At 32.8% G+C, this 17,962-nt stretch overlaps 1 protein-coding gene across 1 annotated transcript; it reads left to right on the forward strand.

The window, feature by feature from the left end:
• Positions 1-6,986: 6,986 nt before the first annotated feature.
• LOC110672081 (tetraspanin-15-like) lies at positions 6,987-8,172 on the forward strand. The gene is made up of 2 exons (XM_021834746.2): positions 6,987-7,593; positions 7,762-8,172. The coding sequence occupies exons 1-2, from the start codon at positions 7,000-7,002 to the stop codon at positions 8,056-8,058; spliced, it is 891 nt and encodes a 296-aa protein (XP_021690438.2). The 5' UTR covers positions 6,987-6,999; the 3' UTR covers positions 8,059-8,172.
• Positions 8,173-17,962: the final 9,790 nt, after the last annotated feature.

The raw sequence follows: 17,962 nt of genomic DNA on the forward strand, positions 1-17,962 counted from the left end.
TATCCAGAAAATCTCCATGTTATTTAATATGTACAAAATATTATAAGCTTTAGAGCTTTCATAATATTACAAAATACAGGGCCGAATTTCAAATACAACAGAAGTACAAAATACAAGATATCCTAAGTCTTACCATGTATGTAATGCAGTGCAGATGACTCTGGACTCCTGTACAGAGCTGATGTCTCACCCGATCGTAGGTCTGCTAGGCTCCCCAATTGTGTTTCCAATACCTACGCGTTACAAAAGCAACACGCTAAGCAATTTTACTTAGTGGTGCCAAATATAAAGAAATATATACTAAAATAATGTAAATGAATTTATGACATCAGTATTCTTTACAATTTTTGATTCTACCTTTATTTGCTAACATTTCAATATTTGCTAATTTTGGTAGTGCTGTATGTCAGAAGACTAGATTTAGTTATTTGAATTTAATAGTACTTGAATTATTGCACGTGTAGCCTATATACTGACCAGACTAGATAAACGGATATACTGGCACTGGGTATCTAGTACCTCGGGCCATCACACCATCGGTCACAAAGAGTCTCCAAGTGTGCAACAGTGTGGCTAAAAAGCCATATAGTCAATCTGGCGATAAGCCAAGTATAAATACACAATATATAAAGCCGTAAGCTATTAAAGTCACAGTGTGGCATAATAAGCCATAAAAACACAGTATGGTATGTAGCCATTTACAGAACAGCTGTCAGAATCTTATTGGTATGCCAACCTATCCAAACTAGTTAACTAGGCAAACTAGAGCATAGTATAAATTAATTGTTTAATTATTCAATTTTTGGAGTTTACTAGCTATTATGTAATTCATAAGTCAATGCATATATTGACCTTTTTAGGTACTATGGAAAAGTTGTTTCTAGAATCAATATGTTACAAATTGTAATTCAATATGTTTCCAATATAGTACAATTTACCATTTTTACAAGTTGGCATTCATTGCCAAATTGTTTCAAGCATCATTGTGTGTAAATGTCAAATTCTCAATTTTTGTGTGCTAGATTGGTCTAGCTTAAATACCTATTTCTCTTGGTTTTTAGCTTATGGTCAAAGAAGCAAAATTGTAGCTCTATGTCTTATAGGACTCGGAGCAAAATTTTAGGTCATTCGGAGTTGCATAGACCAAGATATGGTCAATTTACTAAAGCTGGACAGATTGCACCTTTAATGCAAAATTTGGTCAATTTTAGGTCACTTTTAGTTCTGGCAGTTTTGGTACCCGAACTTGTGCAAGCTATTTGCCTTGGTTCTGGCCATTTCTGGGCTTTGGTGTCTTCATAAGAATTGTAGCTCTATTCTAATCTATCCATGGCGAAACTTTCAGGTCAATTGGACCTATTTTGAGTGAGTTATGGTTATCCTAATGATTACTGTTCATATGGTCAAAAATCTAGGTTGCAAGGTTTTCATTCCGAATTTGGTCATTTTTAAGGTTAGTTTCTAGGTGGAATTTTGGCAAAATTTCTACATGAAAGTTGGCCTATTTGGTGTCTAGTTTCACCCGCCATTGGCATCATACCAATTGGGTTCACAGTTTGGCACTTATGACCTAATTTATGTACTGCCAACAACACACAATCTAAACAAGATAATTACACTTCCAATTTGCCATTCCTCCTCCTCCTTATGACTTCATTATTCATTCATAGCAATTCTACAAATACTAAACACAATTCCAGCAAGCATATTGGGTAGAACACTCAAGTGCTCAATGCACAAAATTCACCATTCAAGTTCAACATTCACTTTCACTAAAATTCAACATATCTCAATATCAATATTGCACATACACTTCCATATACTCATACCTCAATATCAATTACACATGCTACCCACAATTTAACACTATCATATTTCATTAATAAACTTTATATTCACACACACAAATTCATGATATTATAGGCTGCCAAACATGGCAGTTTGCCAAAGCATCAAGGTCCCATTTCAAACCTTTAATTCAAGCACTAACATGCACATACTTGGATATTAACTTACTACATCTTCCATTTGAGTTAATCAACCTTAATTCCCATCCATTAGAGGTAAGAAAAACTCAAATACAACAAATCTTCATAGCTCCCAAAAATGGAGAAGTTCATTTCTCAATGTTTTCTTCATTTCTCTTCACCAAAATACTCTCCTCAACCTAAACACAAGGTTTACTAAAGCAAGGGAGAAGATTTGGACACTTACCACTTTTGGAGCTTGTTAAAACTTCACCAAATCTTGTTTTTCTTATTGCCAATATCTTCCCCAAGGTGAGTAGGCAAGCTTTAATGAAGGAATTAAGTGGAAAGGAGGCTTAGAATGGGGTTGCATGGAGCTTGGACAATTTCGGCCATGGGAGCTTTCATGGAGGACAATTCAGCTGGTTTTTGCTTGAGGTTCAAGATAATGAGAATGAGCGGAACGTGCTATCCCAAAGCTTGTTTTGGTGTCCCAATATTCAAGTTAGTGGAGCACTAAGTTCATTTTAATGTTTAATTAGTTAAAGTTTCCTTATTTGCTCATTTATCTCAATTCTTTTACTATTTACATAATGTATCTCATTTTAATTTTTCATGACATTTTCAATGTGTAATATCATTTATTTTTAATGGACATTGAGGTCAAAAGGCAACTCTAGGTATCAAATGACCATAATGCCACACTTCGGGTTATATTCCCGATTTTTCGGTAACACCAATTTTTGTCTGTTTCTCAATTTTTCGTTTTTCTTTGTACTAATTTATTAATTTTTCTTTAATATTTCTAGTGTCAATTATATTTCAATAAACCTTTACTTATGTCCCAAAATTTAATTCCGAGGGCTTCTCGCGGTCCTGGTGTCTGCAACGACCTTCCCAGTGCAATCACCCATCGCTGCAGCGCCGACTCGTTTAACTTAGCTTCATTTTCTCTCTTTCCTTTTTATTTTATTTTCCTTGTATTTTCTTTTTATTTATTTCATCATTATATGTCTATTCACTATCACAGGGAGCATATTACACTATTTGCATAGCCTGGTATGTTTTACTATTCTAGTGACCGGCGTCGATCCGGATAATTAAGGGGATTAGAACCACATCTAAGACACCTAGAGAAGCCCTGAACACAAATAATTAGTAATTATCAATTAGTTAAGTATAAATAAGAAAAATAGAACATAAGAGGTTAAATGAGCCGAAAGTCACAGCGATGGGTGACCTTCTCGGGAAGGACTGCGAGGTCGATTTTAACTCGAATTTCGAACCGTAAAATATGACGTCGCGGTCCTTAGGACTATTGAAAACACAGTGAAAAAGAGAAAATCACAAAAAAGAATTGTTAAGCAGGTCAAATAATTAGGTCAGAGATCCGGAAAAAATATCGAATAACTTGCAAACCGGATTGAACCAGCGAGAGGCAATTTGGTCAATTCACCCCTAGAGCTGACTTCTGATTTAATTATCAAATAAAATTAGAGAAAAGAAAATTTAGGGATCAAGAATTAAATTAAAGAAGTAAATGGAAAAGAAATGAAAAATCCAAAAATCAAGTTATGACATCATGCATGACATAAGCATGATGCAATAAATCTAATATTTAAAAAATTGAAAATTATGGGATAATTATGTATTAAAAGAGCATAAAATAACAAAAAGAAAAGAAAAAAAAATGGGTTTCTTCTTCTATTTCCGTCACCTCTCATCTCTCTCTCATTTTTTCTTCTTCCACCATTGAAGCTCACTTTCAAAGCTTCCTTAACCCAAAAATCAGCCATAAAACTTGTAGATTTCTTAACTAAATCTTGTTTTTGGATCTTGCTAAGCAACTTAGGAGTAAAAAGAAGAAAGGAATTAAAGATTTGAGAAGAGGAAGTTTTGTCAAAACAAAGTTAGTGAAGTTATTCCAAATTTCTCTTTAGATTTATGCTCATGTGCATGAGTTAAACTTATATATTAATTTAAAATCAAAAGAAAACAATTATTGAGGGACCAAAGTGAAATTCGGCCAGTCTATGTGGGGGTGTGATTTGCATGAGTTTGATTGAATTAAAAGTGTACATAAGCTTGAATGAGTTGAGAAATTATGTTTATATGTTTTGATTTAGTAAAATGTAACAAAATTAATGAGTTAGGGTTTTGGACCTAGGGTTTTGGGAGACAAAATTTTGAGAATTGGTCAAATGGTGTGTTTGACCTTGTTTGAGCTGAAAAATGATCATGTATAACCAAAATGTGGTATGTGGGTATAATTGCATTTCCCATACATATTAAGCATAAGAAAGTCAATATTTTGACTTGAATAGTATCATGAATAGTAACCCCAACATGAAAATTTTCAAGAATGTAAGTTTAAGCATATTGGGATTAATTATTGGAATTATTGTGAGGCAAAGATATTGACACACTATAAATTTCGTGTTTTAGCTGAAAAACACCCGGAAGGTCTAAGGGACTGAGTCAAGGACTAGAGGCGACTCACGTCAGGTTTATGCACAATAAATCTTATTTAAGCATTTTATCATTGAAAAATTGATTTAGTACGCATTATGAAATTTCTGTGTTAATTATGAGTTTAAGAATTTTTGTATTGCCACTTTGTGAATGAAAAGGTAACTTTGGAAATTTAGTGTGATTTCCATGAAATATTTGAACAAATTGCTTTAAATTGATTTCGGATTCACACTTAGCATGACAGTGCCTTATTATTCCTCCTCCATTTATGGGGTTGAGATCGATTATTTTCCTCCCTCTCTGGTTTTCCAGTTGAGGTTGTAGATTGGATGAGTACTCATTAGCTAGCTAGCTACCTCCCACATTGATTTCGATTAGTGGGATTGTAGATTTCTTTGTCGTGGTGTACAATGCGGCATTGATCGGAAATTTTGTGTCATGGCTTAAGTTGTGTATGAATTGGTAACACTGTGTTTATTAAATTATTTGACCAAAATTGTACTATAATGAGTTTTGATAATTTGTGAAATGTGATTATGAAATATTCAAATTATGATTTATCAATGAATGTTTTAATTACTGCATTTCGAATTTTTATTGTGCACCACTGAGTATTTTTATACTCAGCGATAACTTATTTTGCTGTCGCAAATAAGGGCAAGGAAAAAGCAACAGGGTGAACTGCTGAATTGGCAAGGACTTCGCTAATATTTTTATACGGGTATTTATTTATACCCTTGTAGTTATTTGATGTAACTATTGTAATGTCTTATGTATCAATGAAAAGTTGAGCAATTATACAGTAAATTGTAATAATATTATTTTGGATTTTCTTTTTATAAATTAAGATCTGTATTTATAAATTAAGTACTATATGCAATGTGAATGAATTTGTGAAGTATTTTGAGATGACAAATTTTTTGTTGAGTTGTGAAATTGAATTAAATTGTGTTGAATTGAGTTGATTTAGGTTAGGAGTTGTAAAAATAAGTATTGGAAGTATTTTTTTTTTCAGGTATTTGAAGAACTATTTTCTCAAAATACAGATGGCACTCTACCGAAATTTTTCCAAAAATTGCGGATAAATAAAAGTGGACAAAAATTTTTACTAGTTTTGAAAATTCAATTAAATGTTTTTAATTCCTACTAAAATGTTCACCACTTTCAAAATGTAAGAAAATGGTTTTGAAATCCCTTGTAGTGTACTTAATGAGTTATCAGTAGGTGAAGTTCGGTAGTTCATTAGGTATTCTACGGGATCGTATTATGCCTTACAGAGGGGTAAGGTGTGACAAATAACATGACACCTAGAATCACAACACTTTCCCCTAAAAATTTTACCCTGGACCATGAACAATTGAACCAACAAGAAGCAAGAACACTTCCCAAAGAGAACTGAAACCCACAAAGCAAGAGGACAATCAACCAACATAACTCACTTCAAAACAGAACTAGAATTCCAGAAGACATGTCATAAAAAAGAAGAAATAGAGTTGCCACAACACCAAATATCAACACCTATTTAATATTGACATGCAAGCAAAAGGGACTCCATGCCAAATGCTTCTCTTCAATATGCTAGCTTTGTTGTTTGGGATGATTTTTTTATCTTCTCTTATTTAAGATAATGTTCATTTTTCAAGTTTGTCATTTAGCTTTTTTGTCCTAATTAATTGAGTGTTTAGTGTTGATGTATTGACGCAGATTTAGTTTGAACCATCAAAGTAAAGTTTTTCCTATTTTTTAATGTAATATTTCATTAAAAAAAAGAGGGAGAATACTTTTATTTTTCTTGCATATTATGTAATTGTCAAATTTTATTAATTATATACAAATGAATATCTCTCTTTTCAATTAACTTCTTAGTATCAACATTTATATATATAAATTTATTATTTTATATTTTCTATTTTAATTTATTAGTTTCATAATTTTGATGAGTTAGTGTGTATATATAACTCTGAATTTATATTTTATTCAACTTCTATAACTTTTTAGTCATAAAAATTAAAAGTCAATTTTTAAAATTTCAATCACCACCTTTTATTATTTTTGGTTTATCAAATTCTTTAATTCAATAAAAAAAAATAGTATGAAATCTGAACCAAAACACTTAGTCTCTTAATATGTTTGAAAGATATAAAAAGTATTGGAAAATTTAGTTTGAACATCTGTCATCCCTCATATGATGGAAGTTTCATAGAGGAAAGAAAATTAATTAAGTACTCTTCCTTTTATAACAATATAAATATTTTTTTTATGCCTTAACTTTTAATTATTTAGAATCTTATCCATTAAAATATCTATTATTAAATATAAAAATCTATTAATTGGTTTTTGTTCCTACTATCTCTCAATTCAAAATTGACTCTTATACTCTTACATTTGCATCTACCTACTTTTTTTCCCTCCTTTCATCCCTAAATAGTAAATTCCCTTAAACAGAATTGACTAAGCAAACACAACACCATACACGTGGGGTTGGTTACAAAATAAAAAGACAAAAAAATTCACTCTTTTTAATCCATCCTCTTCTTCAGAATTCATCCTTCATATTACTATGGCAGAAAATAACAACCCTGACCCAAACCCTAATCCCACTACAGAAGTAGTAGCCATCACAGTAACAGAGGAAAACAGCAAACCTAAAGAAGTTGCAGAAAGAAAGATAACAGATAAAGTAACCAAAGTTAGAAAATATGCTGGGTTATTATCAATTATATCCTTCATTCTGTCTCTTTTAATCCTTGCTTCAGTTATATGGCTACTGTACATGAAAGATTATGACTGTGAGAAGCACTTGAGGTTGCCAAACTTACAGATTGGACTTGCCATTTTGATGATCTTTGTTTTCTTAATTAGCAACATTGTTGTTTTTTTTAGATCTCGATTTCCAATACCTGGTTTTCTGATAGTTATGGTACCTTTGATTGTTATATTCACAATGGGTCTTGCAATTGTGGGAGCTGACAAGATGGAGAGCAGGAGAATAATGGCTACACCAGTATGGTTTAGAGAAAAAGTTCGAGATGAAGATCACTGGAGAAACATTAAATCATGCATCTATAATAGAGGATTGTGCGAAGACTTGGCTTCAAGGTCACTCAATCTCAAAGCATATGATTTTAGAATGAAGAAATTATCGTCCGTGGAGGTAGATTATTATTATTATTATTATTATTATTATTATTATTATTATTATTATTATTATTATTATTAATCACATAAAGAATCTTTCTTAAATATGTTATTGTTATGTACATATATGTTCTCTATAAGCTAATACATATATTTTTTTTTGTTAATGGTGCGTTGGACGAAGTCTGGATGCTGCAACCCTCCTATAATATGTGAAATGGAGTATGTGAATGCAACATTTTGGAAAAAAGATGAAGGTATTAGTGAAAAATCTGAGGTGGAAGTTGGGGACTGTGAAACATGGAACAATGATAGAAGCATCTTGTGTTATGATTGTGAGTCTTGCAAAGAAGGTTTTGTGGGAATAATGGAAAAAAAATGGTGGAATTTAGGAATCTTCCTCATTCTCATGGCCCTGTTTCTCATCCTTGCTCATATATCACTCTTCATTGCAGTAATGTGGGAGCACTATAGTGAATAGGACCAGAAAAATTCATACATATATTCGTCTTAATTTAAGCAGCAACATTAGCACTGCCTTTTCTTTATTTTTCGCACGTATATATATTTTTTTATCATTTCTTTTCATTTTGTTTGTAATAAGGATTTTTTTTTTTAATTTTTAGTCTTTATGTTGTATTTTGAAATCTAGATTTTGATTAATTGAATTTGTACGCTTTATTTTTGGTAATAAGAATAATATTATTTGTCCCTTTCTTTTATTTTATTTCCATTTTTCTTTTTGTACTTTGAAAATTTTTCAAATATTTCACTCAAAGATATTTCTAATATATATATATATATATATAAACTTATCCCCAAGTGGTGCAAGACAAAAAAAAAATTATAATGTAACAAATAAAAGATGCTTATAATATAACAACTAAATAAGTATATATACAGGTGAATGTACAAATAGGTCAGAAAATATAAATAATATTAAATTATAAAAATAATCAATATACAACTCACAAATTGGTCAACCCAGCTACAACTGGTCCAGCTTGAAGAAGAAGATAGTCGGCCTGATCACCTATACAGACACACTAAGCTTTATCAATCAACAAATAAAATAATTAAATTAAAATAAAGAAGCGAGAATTTAATATCCTAAGATTTTGCCAAAATTTCGACAGAATCTCCTTTGTAATTAAACCCAACTCCCTAGAAGAAAATTCAATAACTAGCATTAGGCCCACAACAGCAATCACAATACCTATCCAAGCCCTCTAGGAAACCTAATCTAGGTCCAGATCTTTAAAGTCTAGCTCGGGTCTCTAACTCCTCTATGATCTAATTAATTATACCAGTGCTCCAAAATTTATGAAAATATTTTTGGAGGTCCTCTACATTGTTCTTGTATTAATTAAATTCATTATACATAATTTCACTTGGCCAGGAATATTTTAACACTCAATCAACTAGCCTGGAAATTAGGTAAAAATTATGCAAGTTGAGTTCAGGTTCACCTTTGTTAATTCTGTTACTTGGAATGTGTTCGGAACATCTGACAATGTTTGAATTGATTGTAAACATGACCACCTTCTAGAGTAGCTTGCAGGGCATTTGGATCGAGCCTAAAACTCGATCCCAGGTGCAGATGAGCTATTGTTGATCTGATTGCACCTAAATAAAGCCCATAAAGTATTAATAATTATCATATAATTATATTCAATTTACAGGATCGAAAAGGCTCAAAAATCTCACTGATCAATCTAAGTCATCTAATGATCGACTTTTCCAAACAGTTTCCAATGGGAGTGGGGTTGGTTCCATATTGAAGGTTTCAACGTGTTGAGTTCAACAGTGGTCTTGGGTCATCGATCTAATAGCTGGATGGGTTGGAACCTAGCCAGAAAGCCCACTAGATACTTGTTTCCTTCTCTTCCTCATTTTGCATAAAGTATTAATAATTATTATATAATTATATTCAATTACAGGATCAAAAAGGCTCGAAAATCTCACTGATCGATCTAGGTCATCTGATAATTAACTTTTCCAAATAGTTTCCAATTGGAGCGGGTTGGTTCCATTATTGAAGGTTTCAATATGCTGAGTTCAACAGTAGTCTTAGGTCATCGATCTAATAGCTGGATAGGCCAAAACCTAGCCAGAAAGCCCACTAGATACTTGTTTCCTTCTCTTCCTCATTTTGTATGCATCTGGGGCTATCACAGCTAACACTGATCAGAAGCTCTTCCCCTAGTTAAGGAGCATCAAATTGCACCAATTGGGTGGCTGAATGGTAAGTAGATTGGCCAAAAATGACTAAGGAACTCATGAATGCCTTTTTTCTTTCCTTCGCAAAATGCCACCATTTGAGCAACCAAAAGCAATTGTTCACCACCATTTAGAGGTCGCTAGAGCTTACTGAATCACCTGCCATCATTGATGGTCAATGGGTGTGGCTGGAGAAATGCAAACAGAAGTGGAGACGGAGCTGTCACTACACCGGTAGTGGGGCTGTGCTTGGGACCAAAACATGATTTTCATTTTTCAAAATTCATTTCTTTTTTTTTTATTTTTCAAAATTCAATTTTTTTTTTTAATTTTTAGTTCTAGAAGAAGAAGGGGGTTGTGTTTGGGACCAAAAAACGATTTTCATTTTTCAAAATTCATTTTCTTTTTTCTTTTTTCTTTTTTTTAAAAGAACTTTTAGGAGGAGCAGGAGGAAGAAGAAGAAGAAGAATTAACTTTATCTCAACTAAAAAAAAACACTATACTTAATATACATATAAAATAATATTTATAATAATAAAAATGTATTATAAAAAATTGTAAACTTTTAAAAAATATTAAAATAATATTAAGATTTATTAAATTTATATTTTAAAAAAAATTTGGTTGTTATATTCTTCTCCCTTGAGAAAATTTGTTCCCATATTTTAACAAATAGGGGATAAAGAAAAGAATGTGATTGGAACAAGTACGAGTACTTATTTCTCAAGTCCTACATAGATAGTTGAAAGCATTTTACTACTACCAGCCTCTATTATAGTATGTCAGCTGTCGTACTCCATCAAAAGCAAAGCTAACACATCTGGCTACACATTAGTCGCTTATACCATTTATGGTGCCTAAATACTGTTCCATGATTCTCTTATGTGGTATCTTATAACTCTAATTCTCATTCTTCTGCTTCATCAATATCTGCTCCACAAAAAAGTGACTTACCTTTCTTACCATGCACTATCCTATGAGATGCTTTCCTAAAACATATGTCATAATTCTTTCTTAAAACTTATGTCGTAAGCATTCTATTTAAGATCATTACTTGTCTTATGGCCACTAAAGCCCTAGCAAGACTCTCTCCTTGCTCAACACCAACACATCTCATTAATTACTTGATACTAGGAGCTTTCAAGCTACTTTGTATCACTATTGAGGTTTTTATACCATCTCCTATCCATATTAGATAACTTGCCATGTAAATTTCCATCCAAGTGCCAAATTTCTCATACACCATCAATCGATATGGAAAGTGAACTCGGTCTCTTCTCTAACATGATAATCTCCAACATCCTAATAAACATGACTTTATCATTTCCCACTCCTTCTCTATAATGTGAGCTTCCTTATTTCTACCTAAAGTTTCTTACTATTTAATGTACTTTTTGACACATTGGGACATAGATCAAGGCTCCGCTGCTCTCTTAACCTGTCATTTACCATAACATGTCCTAAACATCCCTTAGTGTTCCCCTCCCATACTCATTCCTTCTTATTCTCATCCTTGTAACTAACTCTTCTCGAGCTTCTCATTTGTCTCTTAGGTCTTATTTGCTCCTTTTCTTGTTTATGCTACTATTCATACCTTCCCCAATCTACCATACTTCTTCTTTACCCTTTTGTCTTGACTTTGGCTTATAGCACTAATAGTGATCAATTATTCTTCTTGTCTATCCTCATCCTTGCCCTTCTTCACCCCTATGCCTCTTCCTTCGAAAATGTTCATCCCATCATCATTAACTTTAACCTTCTCCTTATTTATTATTCCTAGCTTGATTACTATCTCTATTACTTATGGAATTCTAACTCAGTGATTGGCTTCTATCAACACATCCTTCATATCATGTAACACTATGGTACTGACCTATTGTTCACATTATGTAGCATATGTAATTCATCATGGAAGATTCTTCTTGTACCTCCTCCTTTACCAACTTGACCATCAAAACATTATCATTCCATACTAAGCGCTTTGTAGGAAATTGCTCATCATGGTTACATAAGTGCCTTTGAACCTACAAGTTGCACCTAAACTATCATGGTAGTGGGAAATGTGTGTTGTGCCACAATCTAGACAACATACTTCATGCGTTTATTTTCCTTGATATAGCCACATCTAATGCAAATAATTCTCCAACTTCAACCTCAAATTTACCTATATCTCTTGATCTTCCTCTTTAAATTTCATTATCTTTGTGTTGTCATTATGCTCTTTCTATAAGATATCAGCTGCACCAACCTTTTGTTGTACTGTTGTCGCACCTGACATATCATCTTGTTATTTACTATCTCTACTTATACTCTATTTGTCTTTATTAACTATTATTATTTTGTCTTATGCCCCTGTTTCCTACTGTATTCTAGAAGATATCTCTCACAAATAGATTCTCCCAAAACTAACTCTAGTTTTACCTACAACCATTCATTTTATCCTTGTACTTCCTTGTAACTTATGAGTACCACCTATACTTATCTCTTCTTATCCTATCCCTTACTATTGTTATGTCACCTACTGTCATACTATCACTCATGCTTCCATACAAAGTTACCCTATTCGTCACACTGAAAACACCTACCTAATTCTTGATTATAAACTCCATGACTACTGTCTCACCATTTACGTATTCTAACATCAAGCCCCTATGCCATTATCCCTCGTTCTTTTCTCTCATCATGTATATTTGATCCATTAGGTTTACTTTGATTCAACTTACTGACTTCGCTTCTTTGTCTGATAAGACATTTCTAGATACCATTGCCCACCTTCTAGCTACTATTTGCTATGGCTGCATACCTCGCCTAACTTTCCTTATACTGTCAATAAGCTAAAGAGATCTTATCCCAATGTCATCTACTTCACCTTAGGAGTGGGGAATAGATAGAGTCTGATCTAGATCTTATAACTCTAAGCTCATTATTTTACTCTTAACACTATTTAAACTACCACATGATTTGAGTCTTGCAATTATGGGTTCTATATCTTGTCAATAATTCTCACTAATGTGGTCCTATTCTGGGCCTTCTAACCTTGCTTTTCAATTCATCTTATTAACCTTGCGTAGAAGAATACCTAGCCTACTCTATATCTTAACTCTATTCTTTTCATCTTGTCCAATTTTGGGCCCTTTAGTTTGTTCTTTAGTCCATTACCTTTTACCAAAATAGAATCTTCACTACTCTATTTCTTAGCTCTATTTTTCTTCCTATCTTGATAGTTATGGTAGATAATTGTACATTTCAGTGCCTCTGATAGGTCATCTATACCTATATGCTGCTTAGAATTGATCCTTTGACCACTCTAATCAGCACTCCCATTAACATTCTAGTTATCTCTCTTACTCAATCTAAGATCTAGTATCTTGACTATCATTTTTATGCTGCTTCTATCTACTGATATCCTATATCTTCTATCCTCTCTGCCCAATTACATACTACCCTTTACTACCGTGAGGAGGGAATCTATAGGGCTCTCATTTCCATTCTACTTAATCAGTTAAAACGTAGGATACTAGGTACTTAATTCCCATCACTAAGCTCAATGGCTCTACATCTATCATAAGTTGATCACTTATGATTCTTATAGTGGAACTTTTACCCTCTTTAGAGTACTTGAGCCAATAACTGTCTATCACATTCTGATGCCATATGGAATGTTATCTCACGGGTTACAAAAACCAGCAATAACCTCCTATCTTTCTTGAAAGTGCATTACCATACTCTTTAGCACAACTAATGCTAAGGAAGGTGATACACTATCTAAAACTCTAAGTGTGATGCCCTTTACCCGTCTACTATATAGCCGAGCAAGAAGTGCCACATTCGGTGCCGGAGCACCCTATCTTATCTTATCATGTCCATTGTAAACTTTTAATATCATTTAAAAGTATGTAATCCATGTATAGAATTTTTTTTTTATATATATATATATATATATATATATATATAACTTATTTCTGTGGAGACCCAGATAGAGCCTCCTCTATTTTATTAGTATCTGGTAGGTTCCACTAATTACCTGTTAACATGTTCATATTCACTTCATACATTTCCATATCATATTCTCTTTTATCATATTATTCACAACTATTTATGATATCTCAAAAGGTATCATCTATTGCATTCATATTGAAATCTATAGATAATAAATTACAAGTTCACATTACAATCTCAAAGTTTAATTACAATCCAAAATGGAATACATCATGTGTTTATGTACAATGGACAAAAGAATAAAATCTAGACATACATGGACCCTACCAAAAAATACAAAAGACTGAGGTGACTCTGGAAGATGGCAGATCTGGTCGGAGCTCTGTCCGAACACTACTGTGGCAGCTGCTAATCTTTAGTACCTACACGATGAAAAATCAATGCGCTAAGCATAATGTTTAGTGGTATATAATTTATAATAACAATAATTAAACAATTTAAATAATAATTCTATATATGGCAAATTTCATAATTTATAGGTATTTTACATTTTCATTTCACTTTGGAAACAATTTAAATTATCGGGATCTTTTCTATTTACTTATTATAGATTCAGTCTTAATTAATTGTTATTAGTGCCCAAGAAACCTATAACATACTATAAAAGCTGGATACACAGGAGTATATGGGTTAGATAGCCATATGTCTACCTTGTATACATCTGTCAGGCATGAGGCCAACTGGCAGGCTTGTAAAGCCAGAAATAAAGTTAGGCACAATGGCCAGTAAGTAGGCATATAACCTGTAGATTAATCATACCAGACATATATTATCAGTTCATGATTTTCTCTGTAGGCAGTACTGCTATTTGTAGTTCCTAATTAGTATACCAATCGATCCAAACTAAATAAATAAGTCTAGGTATACTATGGGTAATTACACATTATTACATATTTATTTGAATATTCATATCACTTTATAGTGGGAAAATAGGTCCCACATACTTCTTTCATGTGGTTTAGTGTTTAATAGCTTGTTAGGGTTAAATTTCCTACCATAAGATAATTTATCTCATGGACCTTTCTTTAGTTTCAGTTTTTTTTTGTGTCTTACTTTTACCTGTCCATATAATCAGTTTGTAGCTACTGTTTGGCCACACTTCCTTCATGAAAGTTGTTCCTCTATGTCTTACCTTTATTTTGCCTTTTGAATCATGTCAATTTGATTTTTAGAACTCAAGTTATGGTCAGATAACCATAACTGACTCATTTTTAGATTCTGGTTCCTTAACTAGGCAACTTTTGGACTTAGAGTTTACCTAATTAATGGAACATGTTGCAATCACTTTTAGGCATGGTGATCTTCATAAAAATTGTTGCCCTATATCTTATGATCATTAAAAAATTTATATCACAATTGTTCAAGATTTGTGGAATTATTTATGGCCAATTAACTGACCTGGGCTCATGTACCCTATGCCAACAGGTGATCAGTTCAGGTCAGTGATTGTAGGTTACTTTTTGAGGTTCTTAAATTCATAATTTGAGGAAGGTTCCTCAAATAAAGTTGTAGCCCTATTTCTCAAGTTTCTGGTGTCACACCCTACCCCTCTGTAAGGCATAACATGATCCCGTAGTATACCTAATGAATTACCAACTCCGTCTACTGATAATCCATTAAATACACTATAAGGGATTTTAAAAACTTCTCTTACTTCTTTTACAGTGGTGAGCACTATTTGCAGGTGTTAAAAACTTTGGTGAACTAAAGTGAAACAATTAACTCATTTGATTTATTTGGAATTTCTGTAAAAATTTTGGCAGAGTGTCATCTGTATTTTGGATAAAACAGTTCTTCAGAAAACCTGTAAAAAGACACTTCAATAATTTTCCAAATCTCAATTTCAACAGTTTTCTCAACTCAACACATTTCTCAAGTCAAATTCACCGTAATTTTTCAAGGACTAAGATAGAGAAAATGTAATACAATTTTTACAAGTCAAAATATCTCATAATTTACTTTACAACTTCAATGTACAATTTTAATTTACAACTGCTCAAAACCAACAACAATATGTACATACAGTGAACATACATTACATTACAAAATACAAAATACTGGTATATTCATTATACCCGGTAGTCTCTCGCTGGAGGTACTAGCAGCCTAATCTGCCTGTTTGTCTATCTACTCGGCGACAATAAAAAGCTATCATTTGAGACAATGTCTCAGTGGTGCACAACATTAACCAAATACAATTTAAATCACAATTCATAAATCATATCAATAGTGGATACTTAAAACCATAGTCAATTTCAAGACAGTAATTGTCCATAAGAATTTAAACTCCATTTGTCAATATCACAATAATTTTCAATAAGTCAGATCATGGTTGAATTCAATAGACAGTATATGTCAATGAGAGTTTAAATCCATTTCACAATCTCATAATACATATCAATAAATCACGCACAGCTTAATCATGTTCCAGGTTCAATTCGTCCCAAAAGCCGATGGCTAATGAGGTATTCAATTCGTCCCAAAAGTCAATGACTAATGAGGAATAACATAGCTAGCTAGCAAAAATATGAGTACTCACCCAATTCGTCCTCAACAGGCACACACCTCAACACTTCAGCCAGAGAGGGAATTCAATTCGTCCCACTAGACAAGCTAATGAGGAATACAATCAATATACATGATAGCTGTGGTTTCAAACCATTTCCAATGCTTTTAAATCAATAAGTATCCATCAATGTCATTCAAACAATTTCTCACAGTTTCAAATCATTTACAATGCTTTTCAAGCAATAAATATTCATTCAAATACATTTCCACAATTTAAAACAATAATATACAAATAGTCAATATTTATTTCAATTGAAAAAAATTCAAAAGAAATAGTTGTTGTGCACAAACCTCTGATATTTGTCTCCTGGTCTTGACTCAGTATTTCTTTCCCTTTTGCTGAGTCCTTGTTAACTGAGAAACACAATTTGAAGTGTTTCAGTACTAAATTAAATTTTCTCTAACGATAATGTTCGATAAGTAATTCACTGAAGGCTATTATTTGCTCAATTACCTAATATACCGACCCTCGATGCGTTTTAGGTAAATTAGGTTTTAGTGTCATTAATATGTCACATTCGATACGGTTTTAGGGTTGGTACGTTTTACCAAACTCATTTCCTTGTTTAGTGCATTTTAATGCAACTTGCTGGATTTCGGGATACTAGTTTGACCTAGCTGGACGGCCTAGTTCCCTCGGTTTTCGGGTTTCGGTCAAAACTACAAACTTGTAGATCTATGTCTTATGGACTGCGGTGCAAAATTTTAGGTCAATCCGAGTTAAGTAGACCGAGTTATGGTCATTATACTATTGCTGGTCAAATGGTATCAAATTAGGTTAATTTTAGGTCAATTTGGTCAACTCTGGTTCGGCCAGTTTTTGGACCCGAACTTGTGCAAGCTTTTTGACTTGCTTATGGTCATTTCTGGGTTTTGGTGTCTTCATAAGACTTGTAGGTATGGGTCTTAACTATTCATTGTTAAAATTTCAGGTCAATTGGACCTTTTTTGAGTGAGTTATGGCCTAAACACTCACTGCTGCCCAATTGGTCATTTTTCAGGTCCTAATTGTACCTAATCCGAATTGGTCATTTTCTTAGGTCACCTTGCAAGCAGAATTTTGGTATGCTTTCTCAATGAAAGTTGGCACATTTTGTGCCTAGTTACACCTCTAATTGGTCTCATACCAATTGAGGTTACACATTTAAACTTATTGGCTAAAATGTACACTGCCCTTAGTTACCTTGCTTAAACACACATCAATCACACACTTACCTTGCAAATATGTTTACTTCCCTACCAAATCTGTTTTGGTACATTACCAAAAACATATTCCACTTTACATTAACATCACTTTGGGCAGATTACAATTATCCTCAACACGGCAAATATAATTCTAATTTCCAAAGTCCAAATACAATTACACATACACATAAACATTACTAGTTTTTACATACACTTTACACAACAATTTCATATACATATCCATCTATCCTTAATGCCACAATTCTTCCCATATCTTCATGAACACATATACTTATCCAAGAGTTCCAAGGCTACCGAAAATGTCCCTCAACACCAAAGTGTCCTACAGTTCATCAATTTCCATTCTAAATGCAAAATCACCATATACATATGAAGTAATTCACTAAGTTATT

This window comes from Hevea brasiliensis, chromosome 13, assembly GCF_030052815.1.
Source record: "Hevea brasiliensis isolate MT/VB/25A 57/8 chromosome 13, ASM3005281v1, whole genome shotgun sequence".
NCBI classification, from domain to species: Eukaryota; Viridiplantae; Streptophyta; class Magnoliopsida; order Malpighiales; family Euphorbiaceae; genus Hevea; species Hevea brasiliensis.